Source organism: Salmo salar, chromosome 12, assembly GCF_965601325.2.
Source record: "Salmo salar chromosome 12, fSalSal1, whole genome shotgun sequence".
NCBI lineage: Eukaryota > Metazoa > Chordata > Actinopteri > Salmoniformes > Salmonidae > Salmo > Salmo salar.
This window is the reverse complement of record NC_138302.1, coordinates 81,739,206-81,765,448: the sequence shown is the minus strand read 5'-3', so window position 1 is coordinate 81,765,448 and position 26,243 is coordinate 81,739,206. Positions and strand designations below refer to the sequence as shown.

Genomic DNA, 26,243 nt, shown 5'->3' with positions numbered 1-26,243 from the left:
TGGGACAGAGTAAAAAGAAGATGGGAGGAGGGAGGGTCGGTCATGGGGTATACCGTATTTTAATCCAAATTGGCGAAGGAATTCATTACACCGGATTGCTCTAGGCCAATTACTATTGTGCATGTAGATTTATGTAGCTTGCTTCATCATAGCCCAACAACCCACGATAACTCAATAGGTAGGCTAATATATTCACAATTTGTTTTTTCATAGATTAGATTATTTTGAAGAAATATTGCCTCGCCATAGCGCTAAACAAGGCCTACTTTATATGACTTTTATTACAGTTTAAAATAACCTGATTGGGAAGATGTTACACCGTCAAGTGGATTGGTTGAGTGATATTGACCTTCCAATCTCACATAACATTCCATAAGGAACTGTTCTGCTTACTGATTACGAAGTGAAACTTTAGGCCGGATAAACCTTATGATTAAAATGTTTTTAAGAATGAACACTAGATACCCTCCTCCACAATCCATATCAAAATGGCCAAAGCCAGGATCCGGAATACACGATCGAGACTGGTTGAAGCACCGAACGACATCGTTACGTTGCTCCAGCCCCTATATGTCTATGAAGTTCTTTCTCGTTTTCAGTGGAGAGAAAGGGGCAGTGCAGAGATAGAAAAAGTGAAAGTGTTGAAAGGGAGAGAGAGAGAGAGAGAGGTCGCTAAACTGCTTGCCAGCTGACAGAACTCTTGGGAAGGAGCGACATAACTTCTACAGCAGCATCACCAACAAACGCGGATTGATTTTTAGGCAAGTCTACCACCTTCATCACTGTGCGCATAACAGGGAAACGTGCTAGAACTACGCCGTGCCAGGCAAGCGAAACGGAGACCCGGTTATACGAGACTAAGTCTCTCATTATTCCTCTCCCAGACAGAGCGGGACCGAGTCAGTTTGTGTCCATCTAGCCTGTGCATCGCGAAGAACAGGGATCAGCCACTACATATGCAACCATCAAGTGGTAAGAGCTATTCAATATTTACTTAGGGTATTGTGGTAAATGGAATTATTTAGGATATATGATCCTTGCAATCTTGTTACTGGTTGGGGTGCATATTGCAATAATAGTTGTCCATCAACTGAAATACAATATGTGAGAGAGTAGGCTATCCAAGCTTTATGCCAGTCAAAAATAATGAATGTGCCTATGTATCATTTAAAATATACTACATTATAGGCTGCAGAGAGCCATGGCACGGCACTCGGAATGACACCGAGTAGTTAGAATGTGAGAAGAACATGAAATAGAAGCCATCACAATAATGTGATAAGACTACAATTGGAAGTATTTTATGCAAACCGTTTCTCATGTGTTTATCATATAGTTTACCATTCAGAACAATTCGTTACGCAGTTACAGAAGTAGCCTATCTAATCCAATTGTGCTATTATATGCTGCGATTATGTGCTGTTTGCATTTCTCTGTCAAATCTATAATTACGACTATCAAACAAGTTTTCCTGGTTTTCTAAAAAATATTTTATTAGAAGACTAAATAGACCTCAAATAAAATAGTTGAAAAAAAATGCATTGAGACTGTATAGGCTACTATGCCTACAGCTAGCTCCTTTGAGCGTTAGTTATTAGGCCTACTGCTTGTAAATATTATGCTATATAGCCTAGGAACATAACACAATGTGATACTTCGAACATGAAGTCATCTGGTAGAGAGACCTAACATAGTCCTCCCGAGTCCCACAAAAATACCAGCCGCGTCATATGAGCAGAAGAAGAGCATCGATTATAATTTGTCCAGATTAAATTCTTAATGGTTTAACAGTGTTATTTATTATTTGGTTATTGCGAGTATCCGTTTTGGAATGAACTGACTTAGTGTGATCTGATTTTCTGTACTAGAAGTTCATTAAGTATTTAATAGTTCATCATTTAAAATGTGAAAATTGCTGTGGCCTCGGGTTGTTCTTATGGAATTATGCAGATCCAGATAGGCTAACCAATCATGGGTGTGAGATCAACATTAGCGATATATTGACATATTACGATGTATCCACTAATCACCTGTGCTTTCAACCGCATTAACTCCAGTAAACCCCTTTCATCACAAGAAAGGGCAAAAACGTCATGATCTCAGCGCTCGAATAGAAACAGGGGCGGGACTGTTGTCTCGAGCAGGCATATTTATTGCCCCCGTGAGACTGGGATCATCTAATAAAAATGACGCTTTCACTCGAAACTCAACATGTGGCCCCTTACGGTTACCTATCACCTATCAGTCCCTCACATGCCAAATAGTTAAGCATCCCTTTTATGTGTCTGTTTGTGTGTGTGTCTTGTGGTCAACTTCAGATAAATCAAAAGTATCACCTAATCTAAATAAACTACTCTCAAATTATGTCAAGGCTACCAGTGAGATACAGGAAGTCAAAATGTACAGAAGTCCATCCATGAATGGGCCATTATGCTATGGGGTGTCCTTAGAACATAGTAGCTAGATTCGCCTACTCAGAAAATAGTAATTTGATTTCTCCAATATTCAGCTGCACCTCAGTGTAATTTATTCAAATCTTACATATACCAATTTCAAAGTAAATGGATGCAGTTTAATGTGAGGGTGAAAAGCCATTGTTTTCACATCTCGTTCTGTGTTCCCATGCACTTCCACTAGGATGGGCTGGGTGTTGGGTCTCTGTAGCCCTTAGTGCCCTGGCTCCATCTAATTACCCAGGAGTAAAGGACAGTAATGCTTCAGCTGGTTTGTGTCATTCTCCTCTCCCCAGCTCTGCTTATCTTCACAAACCCCTCTGTGGCTCTCACTACCACCCTACCCCCCCTGCCCCCACCCTGCTGGAAAATGATAGATGACCAAGAGCAAGGGGAAGAAACAGGTTGAGAAAGGCAAGCTCATTTCATAACAGCACCTGTTAATTATTTGAATACTCTCTGTAACTCATACACTTACTCTTGTTCAGTAATAACAACCTTACCTTAGCAATGGTGGTAGGGTATATCTTCCGCATGCTTTGAAGCTGCCCGCTGCACAGATTCAACCCTACAGCAGAAAATAAAAAAAACCTAGGAATTGACATGGTTTTGCTACTATTGTATTGTCTTTCATAACCATGCCTGTGTTTGCTATGTAAAGATAGCCAATGAACATTTTTTAGGAATAAAGGCTTTCCCTCAGCTATAGGTACCCTTGCTTACCTCCAAGGGTTCTACCACTCTAGTAGTATCCCCTGTGAGACAATTCTGCAATGTCCTTGAGAGAGGACCCCCCCCCCCCCCCCCTGCCCCCCAACCCATCATCCCATCCTTTGTTCCAGCACAGATACAAATGGGATTAATGAAGGTATAAATTACAGAGGAGTAAATCCTGTTGAGTAATCCATTTGGCAAACAAGCAAAACAACAATGGAGAGGCTTGCTTGCTGGGCCTGACCCACCCAGTCCCAGCCAGACAGCACAAAGCTGAGAGGAGCACAGCACTGAGGACAGACAACAACACAGACAGACAGCAGGGGTGAATTACAAACAGCATGCATTTGGGTGAAGATGTTGTAAAATGATAGGTTTTTCCTGCTTTGATCACTATTTAGGGGTTGGTCAAGAAGTAAATCAAGAATAATTCATAATTGAAATTTGAGTTGGTACGTGACTATTAAATTGATGCATCATAATTTGGAGAGATCTATTGTGTCGTTGCTTATTTTATTTATTTTTTAAAGCAGTTTGCATGAAGTCCTGCACTTTTTTCAATGGAATATCTGTAGGGAATATTTATTTTGGACTTTAGACCTAGCTAAGTGCCATACATTTTTGTTGTTGTTGAAATGTATGTAATTAGACCAGCTCAATGAATCGACAGACAGTTGCACATTATATACAAAAAACTATTTATTAAGACAAATCTCCTCACTGCTACACCTGTCATTTTCTATAGCTATATATGTCTCATTTCAGGAGAATGTCTGTATTTGGGTGATTACATAATTAGGGAGACCCCTGGGTGTGTTATGACCCCCACATACGCTAATTTGTTGATTTTAGGATTTGACGCACAGAGAGCTGAGCTCATCATGTCATGGCCCCTGGCCAGTGACAATGACTGAATGTCAAGCCACACACACTTCATTCAAACATGCTCATATCAAAGCCCAAACTGCGCAAATGCCCTTGCTCTAACATTGCGTTAAGCATTCGTGCATCCCTTTTTTCACAGGTTGAGTAGAATGCATGTAATTACTTCACATAAGCTTGACCAAAACATCATTGTATTTCTATCAGAATAAGTAAAGCTTGGTCCTCGTTGATCTCGAGGCTTTTTTGGAACGATTATAAAGTTCATGCGCTGGTATTTTTTCCCCTTTTCTGTGATGCTGTGACGTCAAGTCGCGGCGTCAGAGAGGCGGCCAGTCTGGGCCCCGAGCTCCCTCCAATTATTGCCTGTCAATCACGCACGCACGCACACACACACACACACACACACACACACACACTCTTTATTACAAAAGCCACAATAAAACAATTAATTTTTAATATTCAATATCGTTAAAGCATGGCACGAAATGCCACATTTTTACCATAGTGGGTAAGCCAGTTTGTCTCGACTGACAAGTGCATCCTGGATGCTTTCCCTTTTGAACAGGTAGGTCCTACATTGCATGTCCATGTAGCTACAGTATTTCATCACATTATAATAAAAGGCCACTATACTTGTAAACCTACATATTATGAGTCTCAGATGCTCTGTTGGTAGCCTATTACTGAGTAGGCGTTTGCTTACCTAAGGCCTGAGGATTTATAATCTATACTGAAGTAAATCACATATATACCTAGACATTAGTCTTTGGGTGGGCTATGCAAATGAGGCAAATTATAGGACAAAGCCTACCTGGTTACATTTATTTTTATGTAACCTTTATTTAACTAGGCAAGTAAGTTAAGAACAAATTCTTATTTACAATGATGGCCTACCAAAAGGCAAAAGGCTTCATGCGGGGATGGGGGCCTGGGATTAAAAAAAACTAAAACAATATAAATACAGGACAAAACACATATCACAACAAGACAGACAACACAACACAACATAAAGAGAGACCTTAGACAACAACATAGCAAGGCAGCAACACAACATAACAACAACATGGTAGAAACACAAAACATGGTACAAACATTATTGGGCACAGACAACAGCACAAAGGTCAAGAAGGTAGAGAAGACAATACATCAAACAAAGCAGCCACAACTGTTAGTAAGAGTGTCCATGATTGAGTCTGAATGAAGAGATTGAGATAAAACTGTCCAGTTTGAGTGTTTGTTGCAGCTCGTTCCAGTCGCTAGCTGCAGCGAACTGAAAAGAAGTAGCAGGCGACATTCAGCTTGTTTTAGCCCACGAGGAGATTGTAACAAGAATTAACAAAGTGGCGCTAATGGTCACCAGTTGGTTTTACGCAAGTGAGGCCTGACGCCCTGTCTGCACCACCAAGTGAGAAAAAGGCGCTATTACCATGCCAATAGTGTTTGATCGCCCTATTTCTGAGACAAAACCAATGTTTTCACAAGAAGAATGTCGTGACTACTAATTAAAGACAATTAGGCGTTCACAACATCGGCCCCACTTTCGAGGTCATAAAACGCCCCCAACCATATTAATCCTAGAGGTGCTGAAAGTTGTATTTATTTGCATTGCAGTCTCATGTGAAAACTCACACTTGTAATGGTTGTTGTTCTACGTAACATTTACAGGATTGGCATATATAATATTTGTAAAGTTTGTCCAAACTGCCGATGCAGTTCCCCAGGGCATATGCGTAAAACAAGGCATTATGCGTAAAACCAACCACTTTATTCATGAATACAGAATAATAACCAACAGAGTGCTTAACCAAAATACCCATAATTATGTTATGATGTCTGATAGCATTTATATTAGCCCACTAAACCTGTTGATTAGAAAATATAATCATGGTTGGTTTAATTTAATTAGCCAATTGAAAATAGCATTGGCATACACTTCAAATTCAAGCTTATAGTATTATGATGCGTTCTCTAAACGTGGTATAGGCAAGGCTAAGCGACAACAGCCTAAATTGCGTTTCCCAGATAATGTAATTGACTGCTCTAGAACTTGGTAGGTTTACATTTTATAGTTACAATTTGCCTCCATCTTGGCTGTCCACTTCTTGAGTGTTGGTAGAAGACAATATCAGAGGCCAATTGCTCATTTTGTGAGCTTCACGAGAGAGAAAAAGACCCCCAAGAAATTACAACGCTGATTGATATGTCTTTTACTTTTTTGGTCCGGAGCATTACTGTTTCGACTGCAGAATGGAAATTGAAAGAGCTGAGATACATGAGCCAATTGTAGCTATACTGATCTGTGGTTGGCTTACAGGAGGTCACTGCTAGCCGGTGACTCCGCCCCGGCTCGCTTGATATTGAATTTACTGGCGCCAGTCGCATCAGTACAGCCACATTTCATTAATGAGCGTACGCCCGGGTACCTCACGGATCAGGCCTTTCAGAGATTAAAATGTGTTTGAACAGCTGATCGTAGTTATAGATCAAACTTTCACCAGGTATATTCAGAATAAATATTTTTTTGAACGGAATAAGATTGGATGCAAAAAAACAGAGACTTGCAGAAATGTTTTTTTTTCTTTTTTAATAATACATATGAATGAGTAGGCTACATTTGTGACGGAAGCTGTTTGTAAAAGGGCTTCAGTGGTAGACTAGCCTATCTATACAATCAATGTTCCTCGGAGGACTGAACATATATGGATAATAACAACCTCTTATCTTTTGCATACATCCCCGAAGGAGTTCTACAAAATGGGCTGGCACCACCTTGTGTATTAAATTAGAGCATTTTGTTTTGTTTCATTGCAGGTGTCAGTAAGAGCCAAGACGGATCAAGGTTTATATATCTGAAGCAAATAAACTATAAGGAGAGTGTGCAGAAAACCCATATCACAACTGCATCACTACGTCCATCCTTTTCTCCACACTTCGGGACTGTTTAAAAGTGTTTGATCCAGGAGAAGGACAACAGAAAGCTAATTTATATTTTGAGTAAAAGTAGGCTACGGAGTTTTGGTTATATCTTGGATAAGGAGATCGACGACTTAGTTATGGAAGTCGCAGCTGATCAATCTCGGTGGATGGCGCATCACCACGCGGTGTTGAATGGGCAGCACCTGGACTCGCATCACCACAGCCTGACCCACAACTACATGGAGCCCATGGCGCCGCTTTTGCCGCCAGACGAGGTGGACGTGTTTTTGAACCACTTGGACTCTCAGGGGAACCCCTACTATGCCAACTCCCGGGCCAGGGTTACATACAGCCAGACACATGGTAAGACGCGCTCAGCCTTGTAACTAAACTGCATTTGTGTTCTAGTCAAGTCTGCTTTAAAGCTGTAGGTAATTGTGAGAGTGTACGAGTTACAATACGATTACATGTTTCCATCAACCCAGCCTGTTGCTTTCAAACTCATTGATGGTAGGCCTATATTATTGCCATAAATGGTTATATGTGATGCGCAAAACCCTTTGACACAGAAAAACGATCCCGGACCAGTTAAAAGTCGTCATAACAGTCCCTTATGGGACTTTAATTTTTTTTTGTCCTAGGACATTTTGTTAATTTTTTTTCCTTCAACGCGTAAGCCTATATGTGAATTCAATTACTCTAACACATCTATGTCCATAAGCGGGTAGCCTAGGTTTATATGTATCTGACATACGGCATGGAATCATAAAATGAGAATTTCTAGCAATAAATAGCAAGAGGAAAGGGAAGTATGTCATTTAACCCCTCTCTGTTGGGTCAGGGGTTTCTATAAAAGTAGAGAGAGAGAGGCACTTCCGGATATAATATAAAAAGCGCAAAATTGCTAATAACATTCTTTAGCCCAAGTTTTGGAACTTGAGCAACGACCAGGCAATGGCCATAGGCAAATAGCAGTTCAATCAAGGCCTCTACAAAGGTCCTATTTTCTCCTCGTGGATTGTTTTCTTCTCAGTTAGGCCTACATGCTTTCGGAAATAAGCATGAACATTTAAATTAGTAAATATGCTGTATAGGCTATGGCACGGGGCTGTTGTAGCCTAACTGTTGTTTTAGCTTTGGCTGGTGATTTAAAATGACGTGGGTTTTAAGTTTGATTAACTTTTACACTGAGAAAATGATAACTCGATGTCGAGTTTAAATAGTTTGGAGTTTGCATTAACAGGTGAAGAGACAGCACTTTTACGCATTCTGAGAGAACTGGACCAATCGCTTTCGATTAGTAAAAATTCATAATAGCATATTTCTTATTTCCAGCTCGCCTTGGGAGTCAGGTTTGCCGGCCACACCTCATCCATAGCCCTGGCATTCCGTGGCTGGACAGCGGGAAGGCGGCCATCTCTGCTGCCCACCACCATAACGCATGGGCAGTCAGCCATTTCAGCAAGCCCGGACTGCATCCTGCTAGCTCCGGCTACCCTTGCAGTAGTAGCTCCAGTTCTGCTCCCGTGTCTTCCCTCACCCCTGCGTCCCACTCCAGCCCGCACCATCTCTACAGTTTCCCTCCTACGCCTCCCAAAGACGTGTCCCCGGACCCCGGCCCTACTTCTCCAAACTCCAACTCTGCGAGAATGGACGAAAAGGAGTCCATAAAGTACCAAGTGTCACTCGCAGACGGAATGAAAATGGAGGGTTGCAGTCCTTTGCGCAACAGCCTGGCTTCGATGAGTGCCCAAACTCCCGCAACGCACCTCCCTATACCGACCTACCCATACTCTCTACCAACACCACACGAGTACGGCGGCAGCCTCTTCCACCCCGGTAGCCTGCTGGGCGGATCTTCATCCAGCTTTACGCCGAAGTGTAAAAGCAAAGCCCGGTCATGCTCAGGTGAGTTTCATAACTCTATTCCAAAAGTTACCCTGTGCCTAAAGAGTTTGTTATAATTATGTACGTTTTAAGATACCAATATCTGGGCCTGCATGTTTGACGATATAAACTCGGCCTATAGTTTGTCAAAACGCTTTGGAAGTGCGTCGATTTCTGCCAGGGCACATACAATAATTAACATACTTTAAATAGATTTAACTTGTAGGGCTATAAATGTTTATTTTATCTTGAAATAGATTGAGTGGTCCGGTATGTGTTTCGCTGTCAAACGGTTGGTTGCTGTAATAGTTTATACCGGTTATTTTACCTGCAGCGTTTCTTTCTCCTCCTCAAACCTGTTGCAGCGACTCTTATCTATGTGCCATCTCATTCGTCACCACTTGTAAACACCGTCCACTTAAAAGGGTCACTTAATGGGAATCTAACATGAAACGACTAATCAGGATCACCGATTACAAACGCAAATATTCAGGACCAGCTTGAACATGATTACACGTTTTGGAGTCAAGGCAAAGAGATGATAGCCTAAAGTCATCAGTCACCAAAATAGAAATAGGGAATTCAACGTGAAAATGTATTTTCTCGTTGATTATTTGGCTTACAGTAGGATATAGTATTTTTAAGAGGGTGCTGAATATAATAATATTTCAGTAGACAATGTAATACGGCTTAGCTATTGTGCTTGTTTTTGTTAGTAGGCTAGGCCTATCAAAAGTGCTACGTGGCCTAGGCCTATAGTCTTTATGTTGCTACTATTTTTAAACCATATTCAAAGTGGACGTTTTTATGTTTATCTGGTTTAGATGCTGAACATATATCCCACCAATGTCCTTGTTTGGCAGAAGTGTTCGCTTCCAGTTGTTTTCTTTTAGAATAGTTATTTATTACACTTAAAATGCAGGAGTCACGACGCTCTGGCTCCTACCATATCCTGTAGCCTATACTTCTGAGTGAACAAATCACGACCTCCACCCCTGCCCATTGCTTGCCCCAATACTAACAAAGCACCGTCGGGATGCGCCGTCACAGGCGACAGAGCCCTGCTGTTTGTGTTTTTAAGCATGGCCTTGGCCCAGTGCGCTGTGATGGTGAGAAGGAATAAAACCCAGGGTTAGGGTAGCCTACTCTAGTTGAGAGGATGATTATAACACTAGTAGTAATGACCACATCAATCACAACAAAGTCATAATAAGATATTTATAATTGATAATAACGATATTATGATATTGTAATAATAGATGTTACTCTTATAGCAGTTTAGGATCTGCCAAAGAGCACATCACCTTCAGAGAAATTAATACAAATACTAGATAATGAATTAGATAGTTAATCAAGCCATCACATGAGCTCATAGGGAGACATTTATTATTGCATTTGACCAGACTAATTATGTTGTGGCCCTGGTGTCCAAAAATATGTTGAGTGTGGAATCTCTCTAACAGTTCATTAGTGTATAGAGATATTAGCAACAACTGTCTTCATTTAGATGATCACCAGAGCTCAAAGTGCTATTTTCTGATGGATGCTTCGTAGATCAATACTTTGTGGATGGTATATTGGTTATGCAAATATTTGAATTCAAACAGTTCACACATGTTTTAAGGGGATTATTTAATGCAAGAAAAGCCTACTGTTATGTGAGTTACTCTCCAAAATCAGTAACTATAAGGCCTGCCATGAACTACTCTTATCGGTCAGTCCCTTCTGATGTAGCAGTGATTGATTGTTGTATGAAATGCCACAATGACATTTCAGCAGTCAGCACATACCTTAAGACAGTGTTGCTTCCTGTTTAAATAACCTCAAAACAGCCCTCTCCGCTCACCTACCTACCTCCTCGCTTGAAAGGCAATGGCCTCACTCTCTCTATACTCTTGGCCAGTGCGATCTCAGTGTTCTCTCCCTGTGGAACCTCCCCAAATTACACAACAATTCAACAGCTTTAGCATTTGTGGAGGTGGAAGGTGATGTTGTTTTGATACTGGTGCCTCTGCTGTGCTGGGAGAGAGAGTCAAACACTCAGAATACACTTCAAAGTGAACATTGCCATTGTCCAGAGCAGATCCCTCTCTCGGATTTTGGTGGGACTGTGGGTGTCGGTGACATTATAATAAGACATGATGCGCCAGCAACCTCCCATTTGACTGGGCCTGTGCATTAAACGAAGTGAAACTGAGAGGAGAGAGAGTGAACGCCCATTGGTTCTCTGCAGTTGAAGATGTAGAAGTGGGTGAAAAGGCTTGAGCTCTTAATGCAGAGGAGGAAAACACAATCAGGGTCACCACTAAATGGGTCACAGTTGCTGTCAGGTACACAAACCTAACAATGAAAACATTTAGTAAACAAATTTAAAGGGCACGAGTAAAGGGAAAAAGAGAAACCGGGCTGATATAAAGTGATACTGAGCTATATTATGGGAATCTATTTGGTTGAGACCACAGTGTGGTCAGGCCCACATTTAATACTACCACCAGCAGCACACACTTCTGTTTCCTATCATGTGTGCCTGCTAAGCTGATGAATGATGTACCTCTAATTTGATGGTGTCTCACATTCATCTGTTTGGACACCTTTGGACACGTCCTGGCTGTCTCTGGGCGTCCTAACATGGATCACTTTACATACAGGTGTCTGTATCCATGGAGATTCACCCTGAACCAAGCTGTACAAATGACAGTCATATGGATTGTCCTTGGCTGGTACACCTGCACACTGAGACACTGTCTGTCCTCGCAGGGGGGGGGGGGGGGGGGGGGGGGGGGCTAGGACTTCATATTACACTACTAATGAAAAGTGGCTCCAGTAGGCTCATTAGTACCTGTGTGTCTTCCTTGGACCTGACGACTATTGTCTTTAATGTGAATCTGTTACAGTTTAGCTTTTGATGGAGTGTGAACTTTTTAATTATATAAATTTCCCTTTGTCTTCCCTCCACTTGAATTCTGCTCAGAGGGGCGCGAGTGCGTCAACTGCGGTGCCACCTCCACCCCCCTGTGGCGGCGGGACGGGACGGGTCACTACCTGTGCAACGCTTGCGGCCTGTACCACAAGATGAATGGCCAGAACAGACCTCTCATCAAGCCCAAACGCAGACTGGTGAGTCCCTGTCTCTCTCCTGTCTACCCCTCCACATCTGAGAAAGGGGGCCCAAATAGAGCATGAAGCAGATACTGCCAGGACAATTCCAGGAAAGTTATATTTTCCCTATGATCTTCCTGGAATTGTTTGTCCCTCTCACCTCCTGGTGATCCCCTACACCGCCTGTTACAATACTGCTACTATTGCCATTGTTACTGCTATTATTATTGCTGGTACTTTTGATACTGTCACTGATACCAATGCCCATGCTGCTTTAGTTATCACCACACTGGAGTGAGTGAAAAACAGTGCACACACACAAACACTTTGTCCAGTGTTCTGCACAGGCATTTAGGAGCAAGGAGTATTCCAAGCCCTGTTATTTTTAATGCACATACACTTTTATAGATATTTGTTTGTCTCGGACCAAAGTATTATTGTATGTTTAATGTTCAATATTATTAACATGATGAGTTGTTTAGTTATCATTACAAGTTATTTAAAACAAATAAATATATTGGTTCCTGCTTATTTTCCTTTCATTTTATATTCAGACCTCTGATTAGGAATCATAACTTTGATTCTATAGGATAAAGAGAAGAGAAGTGGGTATGCTCTAATTTTGCAAAAACAAAATGTAAAAAGGCCTGCCCTGTGTGAAATCTTTTATGAGTAACATTGATATGTACTCTGAATAACCTAAAATTATAAATCCCATATTGGTCTTTCATAGTCAAGTAGGCTAATAGTAGGCCACATGAGATTGATCAATGCAAATAATCATTAGCATCACTATATTTTTCCTGTTCCTTAGTTGTTTGAAACCTGGACGTTTTACTTCGTATTATGAGGCATGTTTTACCTTGCTTCAAAGTAGCCAAGCCAAAATTCAACCATAGAAATGTTGATAGAAATATTTCATGAACACATCCTCATGCACTCTCACGTTCTATCGGTTATCAAATGAACTTTCTTTCATTTTCTAGCAGCCAAAGGCATTATCCTAGTAATTTTAGCAACCAATGATAGTTGTTCCATCTTTAGATCTCCCTCTTTCTACATTTTTTATGTGCTATGCAAATTTCATTTTCAACGTTTGCATTTAGCTTCCACTACATCACTGATTTGGCATTTTCAGTCTTACCATCTGAAACTTTAAAAAGATATTAAAGTTTCCCAAAAGTAAATTGTGAGAAGTAATTTAGGCTAATTTCAATGGCAGTCCAAGGCGCAATCCAACTCCTAACTTTTGGGTAGCTCCAAAAAAATGTAGGCTAAGCATTACGCAGTAGATTTAGGGCTCTATTCAATCCATATGGAAGTTCAGCATTACAAGATTGAAATTTAAAGGCTGATTGAAATTTAAAGTCTGTGTTCCCTCCCTTAGCAGAGACTGCTTCAGCAATTCAGACTGAATAGAGCTCTTAGATTGATCTAATCTTTAAATAAGTTAGTTCAATTTTACAAGAAAATTGTTTTACTTTATTTTGCTTTTATAATTACGTTTTCTAGCTTCTGTTTTCCTCAGCTAAACAGGTTCATGAATCATGATCAGTAGACGTTTTACTCGCCACACCTCGTTTATGTAGGCCTATTGGCTTAATCTGAATAGTTTTGCTCTGATCAGACATTCAATTTATTTCACAGAATTAAATCATATGCTACTATAGGCCTACATAATATAAATGTTTCAATCAAGAGCTTATACCTTAATATCTAATTAAATCTGTACTTAGACAGGTATACTTACACTTATACTCATCCAGTCATGCAGTGCCAAAGACACATTAGTTGGATAACCTAATTGTAGCCCAATTCACTCGTGTTTTTAATGTATGTGTGTAGCCCAACCCATGTGGTTGCCTTGAAATCAATAACTCAAAATGTTCAACAAATTGAAATGGTTGTTTTCTTTACCATTGCTATCTTCCATTGAGCTAAATGTCATGGGATGGAGAGCATGGTGAATAGGGTGGGATTATGTTTTGAATATGTTTTGAATAACTGTCTTTCTGAAATACATTGTTTCTGACTGTATTAGCAACATTGTCAGCATTAGTGGGACAAGTATAACTCATTTTAGCGCAGCTTGGTGTAAATAAACCTTCTGCATTTTTCTCCTTGGCTGTGCGCCTCTGCCTAGTTCTTCCGATGAGAAGTCCATTACATTTTCCATGGGTCGGTCTGTGGTCGCAGCTTTGCATTTTCAGCTCAAGTGTTTTCAGAGTTCAGTTCAAAGGGCATCCAGTTGTTTCCTATCCGGATATCTGCCCGGGCCGATAAGGAAGCCAGGTTCCCGGGTGTTTCCGCCTTCAACAAACCCTGCTGCATTTTTCAGCCCAGACTTTGACATATACTGTAAAGCGATTATCACAGCACTGTAGGAACCAGTTATGTGTGTGTGGAGAGAGAAAACGTGAGGGGGGGGGGGGGGAATTGGAAAATAAATGGATTGTTTGTCATGCTGGGTTAGCAGTGGCACAAGCTTTAAGCGTCGGAATGCGAAGTGTTTTCTGTTGTCGTTTTTCTCTTTCTCTTTTTTTACATTCCGTGCGTCGCCATCGTTGTTTTTATTGGGGATGTTTTGCATGAACAACTATGATATGATAAAACTTTAAATGAATGAAAAGAAAAACACACATGCAGCATCATGACTGTATAGTTATTGTATTCTGAGTTTAAATGTTTCTTATTAAGTGTGAAGAATTTATCTGTAATGGACACAAAGCACATTGGCAGACAGGGCCCTGGTATTGTAGATGTCTTAGTCCGGGTTGTTTGATTCTCTGGATCAAGGGAGAATCATGCAAAAAGACGGCATAAATTATTAATGTGCCCTATCTAATTTTTTTAATTAAATGAAATATGACAGCAGTAATTGGTAAAAGATAGAAACAACGCATTTAACTAGAAACAGCTTTTGCAGCATTGCACAAATTGAAAAATTGAATTAAGCTTGTATAGATCACAGAATATATTCAATTAAATCAATACAGATGTGACTCCCTTTAAGCAATTTCATGAGTCTAACTGGCGCTGTCTTTGATGTTATTTGTGGATGTAGCCCTGAGAGGAGGTTGGTTGGAGAATAGCCTACACAGCAACACAAAGTCATAATACTCATCACCCTAAAAGATACATGGGAAGATATTTACTGAAGAGAATGCTTTATTCTGTTGTTCAATGCGTGATACTAGTTGATATGGGTAGATCTGGTGGAACATTACAGTAGGCTTTTAAAACGAGTGGTTTTAAGTTCTAAACTCAGAAATGTCCTATAAATTCCGAATGAACATTTGAAATGTAGCCGCCTTTGGCTATGCCTAAATGGTCACGGTAGTTAATTTCAATAATCGTATTCATGTCATGTTCACTTTCCTCGTTGACCTCTGTTGCCTAATACAATGATCAAATCAGCTAACATTTGAATGGCTTTATTCATAATGTATTAACATTATGCGTTTTTCTCCTCCTCAGTCCGCTGCGAGACGAGCTGGCACCTGCTGCGCTAACTGTCAGACCACCACCACCACCCTTTGGAGGCGCAACGGCAATGGTGACCCGGTGTGCAATGCCTGCGGGCTCTACTACAAACTGCACAACGTAAGTTGCCTGACCGCTTACATAGAAACTGGGGGGTGAGCTGGTCAAGTAGGCGGACAGCTTGTATCGATTGAGGAGCCGGGGAGAAAGAGGCTGGGGACGCAAAGTCTGCTTTTCCTGTCAAGCAGAACCCGCCAGTCGTTTTTTCTTTTTATTAATCCATCTTTGTTTCAATGGGGGGTGTTACTCCCAGGAGAGGCTGGAGGGTGGGACTGTCATTCAGGGTAAAGGCGTCAGTTATATTGATGCCAACTTGTCTGAGAGTAGCCCTTTCAGGTTCAGCGTGGCTTCCAGTCCTCATGTATTCATGTTCAGTGAGAGGATTCTATTTAATTTTAAAGACAAAAGTGGAAAAATGCTCATGCCTTTTAATGTGGCTTGATGATCCAATGTCTGTTAATATTTATGGCACATCAGAATTCTTTCTCACGTTTATTAAAAAGGCAATATGTTTTCCATCATAGTTGTTTAGATTTTTCTAAATGATCCACAATTACGAACGAAGCTTGACAAAGTTGAATATAAAAGCATTGAGAGTGCAAGAAAATGTCCAATGACTAAATAATTTAGTTCTGGACAGTTTTTTAAAACAAGAAACAGGTATTTGACATGATATTGAAACCCACAAAATATCAATATGAAGCCTACTCCAGTAGCCTACTCCAGTAGCCTACTCCAGGCTTGTCTGGCTTCTCCTTGGCTAACATCCCTCCTCCCTGGCTCTTCACAGGTAAACAGGCCAATGACCATGAAGAAGGAGGGTATCCAGACGCGCAACCGCAAAATGTCCAGCAAGTCCAAGAGGGGCAAGCGTTCCGGAGATGGCTACGATGAGCTGTCCAAATGCATGCATGACAGGTCTTCTCCCTTTGGGGGTGGCCCTGGCCTGGCTGGACACATGACCCACATGGGCCACCTTCCCCCCTTCAGCCACTCCGGACACATGCTGCCAACTCCCATGCCCATCCACCACCCCTCCTTTAGCCATCCCCACCACTCAGGTCGGTCGCCAGCCTGGGCTGAGCACTGAAGCCCCCTGAAGCCCCTGCATCAGGCCCTGCCACCACCACCCCTCCAACCCCATCACCACCACTACTGTGGGACCACATAAAGAGGACTGCGTCTGTTTTTAGAAGGGTAATAGTAATGGGGATCAACTGTCAGTAGGACATTGTTTTGCCTGGCCTCATTGAGAGATTGATGAAGAGGAGACGTGACTGAAGGTAGAGAGAAAGTGAGAGGGTGAAGAGGAATGCTAAGTTGCTCCCTTCAAGTGTGTGGAAGACGAAGACGCATGGGTGCGAATGGGGACATTCATGGTCCTTCTGCCTTTTTTCTACTAAGTCACTTTGGTACCCCCCCCCTCCCACCCTATCAGAGAAGAGATAGGGGAACCACTGCTTTCCCCTCTTAACCCCCCCCCCCCCACCCCCCACCCCACTGACTGGCTGTTGTGGACAGACTGTTGATACCGTAGGAATGAAAGACTTTCTGAACCAGCCTCCCCACACATGTACACACACACACAAACACCACTGACCCCTCATCCCTCACATGCTGGAATACACACCACCCACCTGGTCTCCTATTTTTAACAGATTGTATTGAAAAAATAAGCAAGCAAACAGAACAACTATTGTTGTTATAATTGCTGTTATAATTATTGTTATGATAATTTATTTTCACTCTTTTTGCTTCAGAAAACATGGATAGTTACAATTATAAGTTCATTGTTATTATGTAAAGAAAAAACACTGACTTATCTTAGACGAGACATTGTTCCTGACCTGTACGTGTTTATAATTTTTCCATCTCACAACATTAAGGAAATAAAGTTTGAATAATACATGATGAGTCCTTGAAACTGATTATTGAAATGTATACATTTCTCTGTCTCAGTGTCTCAGTGTTCCCCCATCTCTCTTTCACATACACATTTCAAATTGCCTTAAAGGAAAATTACACCCCAAAACTATCTTTGGTATTTGTTTCATTAATCCATTGTTGACATAGTCCCAAAATGTTTCGCATTTCAGAAATCAAGTTTTCAAGATAAATAACTTTCAAAATACCAAAACGCAACTGCTATATTTCTGTATTTATAAAATTATATAGTATCTTTAAAACTTGATTGCTGACATGCAAAATATTTTGGAACTATCAACAATGGACTAACAAAACAAATACCAAAAGATATTTGTGAAGAGGTCTTGATTCCAGCTCTATTTCTAAGTGATATCAGATGTAATGAAGCCAGCTCTATGTTCTCCAAAGCGTGGTAATGGTTTTGTTGGGCTCCTCGCCTGAGTGATGTGCTGCTGTTTATAGAAGGCCTCTTTGTGGAGCTCAGGCCCCAGGGTGCACCACTGTGACCCAGACAGCAGGCTCCAAACCCAGGGTGAGCACAGGGTGCCCACGTCACACACGCACACAGTCACACACTAGTCTTTCCTGACGCGCACACATGTTCTTGTACACAAATACACATTTTCATTTGATTCCTCCCTTATTTCCTTTCCTTGTGTCCCTCTCCCCTGCCTCTCCCAGAATGCACCTCTCTGGGCCGTGGTGCGTTGATTAGAGTGAGGCGAAGGACAGCAGGTCTTTAGTGGGAGAGAAAAGAGGAAGGAAAGGCAATCAGGCGACCCGTGAGCAAACACGTGGGGGGCTGTTTGGACCCCTCACAGACAGATGTGCTCGCAGCTGAGGACTGCAGGAAATTCTCACTCACTCACTCACTCACTCACTCACTCACTCACTCACTCACTCACTCACTCACTCACTCACTCACTCACTCACTCACTCACTCACTCACTCACTCACTCACTCCACTCACTCATTACTCATTACTCATTACTCATTACTCATTACTCATTACTCATTACTCATCACTCATCACTCATCACTCAACAGAGCCAGCTACTAATCAGCCGGGCCTATTAGGGCCAATTTCATCGCTGATCGACTTGCTGCCCTCACACTCCCATGGCAAACTTCATAAAACATTTATACAAATTTAAAAACAGAAATACCTTATTTACATAAGTATTCAGAGCATTTGCTATGCGACTTGAAATTGAGCTCAGGTGCATCCTGTTTCCATTGATCATCCTTGAGATGTTTCTTCAACTTGATTGGACTCTACCTGTGGTAAATTCAATAGACTGGACATTATTTGGAAAGGCACACACCTGTCTATATAAGGTCCCACAGTTGACAATCCATGTCATAGCAAAAACCAAGCCATGAGGTCAAAGGAATTTTCCGTAGAGCTCCGAGACTGGATTGTGTTGAGGCACAGATCTGGGGAAGGGTACCAAAACATTTCTGCAACATTGAATGTCATCAAGAACACAGTGGCCTCCATCATTCTTAAATGGAAGAAGTTTGGAGCCACCAAGATTCTTCCTAGAGCTGACCACCCGGCCAACTGAGCAATCGGGGGAGAAGGGCCTTGGTCAGGGAGGTGACCAAGAACCAGGTGGTCACTCTGACAGATCTCTAGAGTTCCTCTGTGGAGATGTGAGAACCTTCCAGAAGGACAACCATCTCTGCAGCACTCCACCAATCAGGCCTTTATGGTAGAGGGGCCAGACGGAAGCCACTCCTCAGTAAAGGGCACATGACAGCCCGCTTGGAGTTTGCCAAAAGGCACCTAAAGGACTCTCAGACCATGAGAAACAAGATTCTCTGGTCTGATGAAACCAAGATTGAACTCTTTGGCCTGAATGCCAAGTATCACGTCTGGAGGAAACCTGGCACCATCCCTACGGTGAAGCATGGTGGTGGCAGCATCATGCTGTGGGGATGTTTTCAGTGGTAGGGACTGGGAGACTAGTCAGGATCGAGGCAACGACGAACGGAGAGAGATCCTTGATGAAAACCTGCTCCAGAGCTCTCAAGACCTCAGACTGGGGCGAAGGTTCACCTTTCAACAGGGCCACGACCCAAAGCACACAGCCAACACAACACAAGAGTGGCTTCGGGAAAAGTCTCTGAATGTCCTTGAAAGGCCCAGGCAGAGCCCAGACTTAAACCTGATCAAACATCTCTGGCGAGACCTGAAAATAGCTGTGCAGCAACGCTCCCCATCCAACCTGACAGAGCTTGAGAGGATCTGCAAAGAAGATTGGGAGAAACTCCCCAAATACAGGTGTGCCAAGCTTGTAGCGTCATACCCAAGAAGACTCTAGGCTGTAATCGCTGCCAAAGGTGCTTCAACAAAGTACAGAGTAAAGGGTCTGAATACTTATGTAATTAGCAAACATTTCTAAAAACATGTTTTTGCTTCGTCATCATGTGGTATTGTTTGTAGGTTGATGAGGAAATAAATAAATGTAATCAATTTTAGAATAAGGCTGTAACCTAACAAAGTGTGGAAAAAGTCAAGGGGTCTGAATACTTTCCGAAGGCACTGTATGTGTTGTGCTATAATCGATAAAGCCCTCTAGCTACAGAAATGTGTTCATATATGAATGAATCTAATGTATTGTATTTATAAATCAAATCAAATCAAATTTTATTGGTCACATACACATAGTTTGCAGATGTTATTGCGAGTGTAGTGAAATGCTTATGCTTCTACATCCGACAGTGCAGCAGTATCTAACAGGTAATATCTTACAATTACACAACAAAACCTAATACACACAATCTAGTAAAGGAATGGGATAACAATATATAAGTATCAAATATATGGATGATCAGTGACAGAGCGGCTAAGATGCGAGTATATATTGTAGGATACTGTATACAGTATATACATATGAGATAAGTAATGTGAGCTATGTAAACATTCTTAAAGTGGCCAATGATATCAAGACTGTAGGTAGGCAGCCACCTCTCTTGAGATAGAAGCTGTTTTTCAATCTCTCTGTCCCAGCTTTGATGCACCTGTACTGACCTCACCTTCTGGATGATAGCGGGGTGAACAGGCAGTGGCTTGGGTCGTTATTGTCCTTGATGATCTTTTTTGCCTTCCTGTGACATGGAGAGTGTTGTAAGTGTCCTGGAGGGCAGGTAGTTTCAAATCAAATCAAACTTTATTTGTCACATGCGCCGAATACAACAAGTGTAGACTTTACTGTGAAATGCTTTCTTACAAGCCCTTAACCAACAGTGCAGTTCAAGAAGAGTTAAAAAAAATATTTACCAAGTAGACTAAAATAAAAAGTAATAATAAAAAGTAACCCAATAAGAATAACAATAACGAGGCCATATACAGGGGGCACTGGTACCGAGACAGTATGCGGGGGTACAGGTTAGTTGAGGTAATTTGTACATGCAGGTGGGGGTGAAGTGACTATACATAGATAATAAACAGCGAGTAGCAGCAGTGTACAAAAGGGAGGGGGGGAGTCAATGTAAATTGTCCGGTGGCAATTTTTATGAATTGTTCAGCAGTCTTATGGCTTGGGGGTAGAAGCTGTTGAGGAGCCTTTTGTTCCTAGACTTGGCGCTCCGGTACCGTTTGCCGTGCGGTAGCAGAGAAACAATCTATAACTTGGGTGACTGGAGTTTCTGACAATTTTATGGGCTTTCCTCGGACACTGCGTATTGTATAGGTCCTGGATGGCAGGGAGCTTGGCCCCAGTGATGTACTGGGCCGTTTGCACTACCCTCTGTAGTGCCTTATGGTCAGATGCAAACAACTTACAGACACTAACACAACATTAAACAAAACTATAAACACACATACAGTACAACAATTACATATTACGTTAATTAACACGAAAGTCTTGACTAAAAAACTGCTGTTTCAACAGATGCTCTCGATAGTGCAGCTGTATAAGCTTTTGAGGATCTGGGGACCCATGCCAAATCTTTTCAGTCTCCTGATGGGGAAAAGGTTTTGTCGTGCACTCTTTCCGACTGTCTTGGTATGTTTGGACCATGATAGTTCGTTGGTGATGTGGACACCAAGGAACTTGAAACTCTCGACCCGCTCCACTACAACCCCATCGATGTTAATGGGGGCCTGTTCGGCCCGCCCTTTCCTGTAGTCCACAATCAGCTCCTTTGTCTTGCTCACATTGATGGAGAGGTTGTTGTCCTGGCACCACACTGCCAGTTCTCTGACCTCCTCCCTACAGGCCGTCTCATCGTTGTTTCGTCAGCAAACTTAATGATGGTGTTGGTCGTGTTTGGTCACGCAGTCGTGGGTGAACAGGGAATACAGGAGGGGACTAAGCACACTCCCCTGAGGGGCCCCAGTGTTCAGGATCAGCGTGGCAGACGTGTTGTTGCCTACTCTTACCAGCTGGAGCGGCCCGTCAAGAAGTCCAGGATCCAGTTGCAGAGGGAGGTGTTTAGTCCCAGAGTTCTTAGCTTAGTGATGAGCTTCGTGGGCACTATGGTGTTGAACGCTGAGCTGTAGTCAATGAACAATATTCTCACATCAAATCAAATTTATTTGTCACATACACATGGTTAGCAGGTGTTAATGCAAGTGTAGCGAAATGCTTGTGCTTCTAGTTCCGACCATGCAGTAATATCTAACAAGTAATATAACCTAACAATTTCACAACAACTACCTTATACACACAAGTGTAAAGGAATGAATACGAATATGTACATAAAAATATATAAATGAGTGATGGCCGAACGGCATAGGCAAGATGCAGTCGATGGTATAGAGTACAGTATATACATATGAGATGAGCAATGCAGGGTATGAAAACATTATATGAAGTGACATTGTTTAAAGTGGCTAGTGATACATTACATCAAGATGGCAAGATGCAGTAGATGGTATAGCGTACAGTATATACATATGAGATGAGCAATGTAGGGTATGAGAACATTATATAAAGTGGCATTGTTTAAAGTGGCTAGTGATACATTTAATTACATCAGATGGCAAGATGCAGTAGATGGTATAGCGTACAGTATATACATAAGAGATGAGTAATGTAGGGTAAGTAAACATTCTATAATATAATGTGGCTAGTGATAAATTGATTACATCAGTTTAACCATTATTAAAGTGGGTGGGGTGGAGTCAGTATGTTGGCAGTAGCCACTCAATGTTAGTGATGGCTGTTTAACAGTCTGATGGCCTTGAGATAGAAGCTGTTTTTCAGTCTCTCGGTCCCCGCTTTGATGCACCTGTACTGACCTCGCCTTCTGGATGATAGCGGGGTGAACAGGCAGTGGCTCGGGTGGTTGTTGTCCTTGATGATCTTTTTGGCCTTCCTGTGACATTGGGTGGTGTAAGTGTCCTGGAGGGCAGGTAGTTTGCACCCAGTGATGCGTTGTGCAGACCTCACTACCCTCTGGAGAGCCTTCCGGTTATGGGCGGAGCAGCTGCCGTACCAGGCTGTGATACAGCCCGACAGGATGCTCTCGATTGTGCATCTGTAAAAGTTTGTGAGTGTTTTTGGTGACAAGCCGCATTTCTTCTGCCTCCTGAGGTTGAATAGGCGCTGCTGCACCTTCTTCACCACGCTGTCTGTGTGGGTGGACCATTTCAGTTTGTCCGTGATATGTACGCCGAGAAACTTAGAACTCTCCACCCTCTCCCCTACTGTCCTGTCAATGTAGATAGGGGGGTGCTCCCTCTGCTGTTTCCTGAAGTCCACGATCATCTCCTTTGTTTTGTTGACATTGAGTGTGAGGTTGTTTTCCTGACACCACACTCCGAGGGCCCTCACATCCTCCCTGTAGGCCGTCTCGTCATTGTTGGTAATCAAGCCTACCACTGTAGTGTCATCTGCAAACTTGATGATTGAGTCGGAGGTGTGCATGGCCACGCAGTCGTGGGTGATTTGGGAGTACAGTAGAGGGCTGAGAACGCACCCTTGTGGGGACCCAGTGTTGAGGATCAGCGGGGTGGAGATGTTGTTACCTACCCTCACCACCTGGGGGCGGCCCGTCAGGAAGTCCAGGACCTAGTTGCACAGGGCGGGGTCGAGACCCAGGGTCTCAAGCTTAATGACGAGTTTGGAGGGTACTATGGTGTTAAATGCTGAGCTGTAATCGATCAACAGCATTCTTACATAGGTATTCCTCTTGTCCAGATGGGTTAGGGCACTGTGCGGTGTGATGGCGATTGCGTTGTCTGTGGACCTATTGTGGCGGTAAGCAAATTGGAGTGGGTCTAGGGTGTCAGGTAGGGTGGAGGTGATATGGTCCTTGACTAGTGTCACAAAGCACTTCATAATGACGGAAGTGAGTGCTACAGGGCGTAGGTGTAGGTGTTCCTTTTCCCCGGTTGAGAAAGGGCAGTGTGGAGTGCGATTGAGATTGTGTCATCTGTGGATCTGTTGGGCGGTATGCAAATTGGAGTGGGTCTACAGTGTCCGGGAGGATGCTGTTCATGTGAGCCATGACCAGCCTTTCAAAGCACTTCATGGCTACTGACATGAGTGCCACAGGGCAGTAATCATTTAGGCAGGTTGCCTTCGCTTCCTTGGGCACAGGGACTATGGTGGTCTGCTTGAAACATGTAGGTATTACAGACTCGGTCAGGGAAAGGTTGAAAATGTCAGTGAAGACACTTGACAGTTGGCATACTTTGAGTACACGTCCTGGCAATCCGTCTGGCTCAGCAGCTTTGTGAACCTGTTAAAAGGTTTTGTTCACATCGGCTACCGAGAGCGTTATCACACAGTCATCCAGAACAGCTGGTGCTCTCATGCATGGTTCAGTGTTGCTTGCCTCGAAGCGAGCAGGAAAGGCATTTCGCTCGTCTGGTAGGCTCGCGTCACTGGGAAGCTCGCGTCTGGGTTTCCCTTTGTTGTCTGTACTAGTTTTCAATCCCTGCCACATCCGACGAGCTCTCGATTGTGCACCTGTAAAGTTAGTGACGGTTTTCGGTGACAAGCCACATTTTTTCAGCCTCCTGAGGTTGAAGAGGCACTGTTTTTGCACCTTCTTCACCACACTGTCTGTGTTTGTGGACCATTTCAGTTTGTAGGTGATATGTACACTGAAGAACTTAACCTCTCTAGGGTAGGTGGCACCAAATCGTCCCACCTACGCAACAGCCAGTCTAATCCCTTGGCGCGATATTCAAATACCTTAAAAATGCTATTACTTCAATTTCTCAAACATATAACTATTTTACACCATTTTAAAGACAAGACTCTCCTTTATCTAACCACACTGTCCGATTTCAAAAAGGCTTTACAACGAAAGCAAAACATTAGATTATGTCAGCAGAGTACCCAGCCAGAAATAATCAGACACCCATTTTTCAAGCTAGCATATAATGTCACATAAACCCAAACCACAGCTAAATGCCGCACTAACCTTTGATGATCTTCATCAGATGACAACCCTAGGACGTTATGTTATACAATACATGCATGTTTTGTTCAATCAAGTTCATATTTATATCAAAAAACAGCTTTTTACATTAGCATGTGACGTTCAGAACTAGCATACCCCCCGCAAACTTCCGGGGAATTTACTAACAATTTACTAAATTACTCACGATAAACGTTCACAAAAAGCATAACAATTATTTTAAGAATTATAGATACAGAACTCCTCTATGCACTCGATATGTCCGATTTTAAAATAGCTTTTTGGTGAAAGCACATTTTGCAATATTCTCAGTAGATAGCTCGGCATCACAGGGCTAGCTATTTAGACACCCAGCAAGTTTAGCCTTCACCATCACTATAACAAAAATGTTATTACCTTTGCTGTTCTTCGTCAGAATGCACTCCCAGGACTTCTACTTCAATAACAAATGTTGGTTTGGTCCCAAATAATCCATCGTTATATCCAAATAGCGGCGTTTTGTTTGTGCGTTCTAGACACTATCCGAAATGGTAAATCAGGGTTACGAGCATGGCGCATTTCGCGCATTACCGTACTTCGAAGCATGTCAACCGCTGTTTAAAATCAATTTTTATGCAATTTATCTCGTAAAAAAGCGATAATATTCCGACCGGGAATCTGCGTTTCGGTAAATAGAGGGAAAAAAAGAAAGACGGGGGCGACCAGTGCACGCGCCTAAGCCCACTGTCCCCTGATCGGCCACTTGACAAAGGCGATAATGTGTTTCAGCCTGGGGCTGGAATGACGACATTCAGCTTTTTCCCGGGCTCTGAGAGCCTATGGGAGCCGTGGGAAGTGTCACGTTACCGCAGAGATCCTTTGTTTTGGAAAGAGATGTCAAAGAAAGCCAATAAATGGTCAGACAGGCCACTTCCTGTAAAGGAATCTCTCAGGTTTTTGCCTGCCATATGAGTTCTGTTATACTCACAGACACCATTCAAACAGTTTTAGAAACTTTAGGGTGTTTTCTATCCATATCTAATAAGTATATGCATATTCTAGTTACTGGGTAGGAGTAGTAACCAGATTAAATCGGTACGTTTTTTATCCGGCGGTGTAAATACTGCCCCCTAGCCCTAAGAGGTTAAAACATTCCACCTTCTCCACTGCTGTCTCGTCGATGTGGATAGGGGGGTGCTCCCTTTGCTTTTTCCTGAAGTCCACGATCATCTCTTTTGTTTTGCTGACATTGAGTGAGAGGTTATTTTCCTGACACCACATTCCGAGGGCCCTCACCTCCTCCCTGTAGGCTGTCTCATTGTTGTTGGTAATAAAGCCTACCACTGTTGTGTCGGAAAATCTACTTTGTCTCTATACTGACACTTTGCTTGTTTGATTGCCTTACGGAGGGAATAACTACACTGTTTGTATTCGGCCATATTCCCAGTTGCTTTGCCA

The 26,243-nt window shown here is 42.4% G+C and overlaps 1 protein-coding gene across 4 annotated transcripts; it reads left to right on the top strand.

Annotated features, from left to right (window-relative positions):
* Positions 1 to 602: 602 nt before the first annotated feature.
* LOC106565821 (GATA-binding factor 2) lies at positions 603 to 17,403 on the top strand. 4 transcript variants are annotated; one of them, XM_014133386.3, is made up of 6 exons: positions 603 to 972; positions 6,864 to 7,331; positions 8,304 to 8,876; positions 11,827 to 11,972; positions 15,432 to 15,557; positions 16,288 to 17,403. In XM_014133386.3, exons 2-6 carry the CDS (start codon positions 7,106 to 7,108, stop codon positions 16,585 to 16,587), a joined length of 1,371 nt encoding a protein of 456 aa, XP_013988861.1. In that variant the 5' UTR covers positions 603 to 972; positions 6,864 to 7,105; the 3' UTR covers positions 16,588 to 17,403. The 4 variants fall into 4 exon arrangements, with proteins under 4 accessions (XP_013988861.1, XP_082815464.1, XP_082815463.1 ...); XM_082959338.1 differs by lacking the exon at positions 603 to 972 and adding an exon at positions 6,429 to 6,550; XM_082959337.1 differs by lacking the exon at positions 603 to 972 and having other exon boundaries at positions 6,447 to 7,331.
* Positions 17,404 to 26,243: the final 8,840 nt, after the last annotated feature.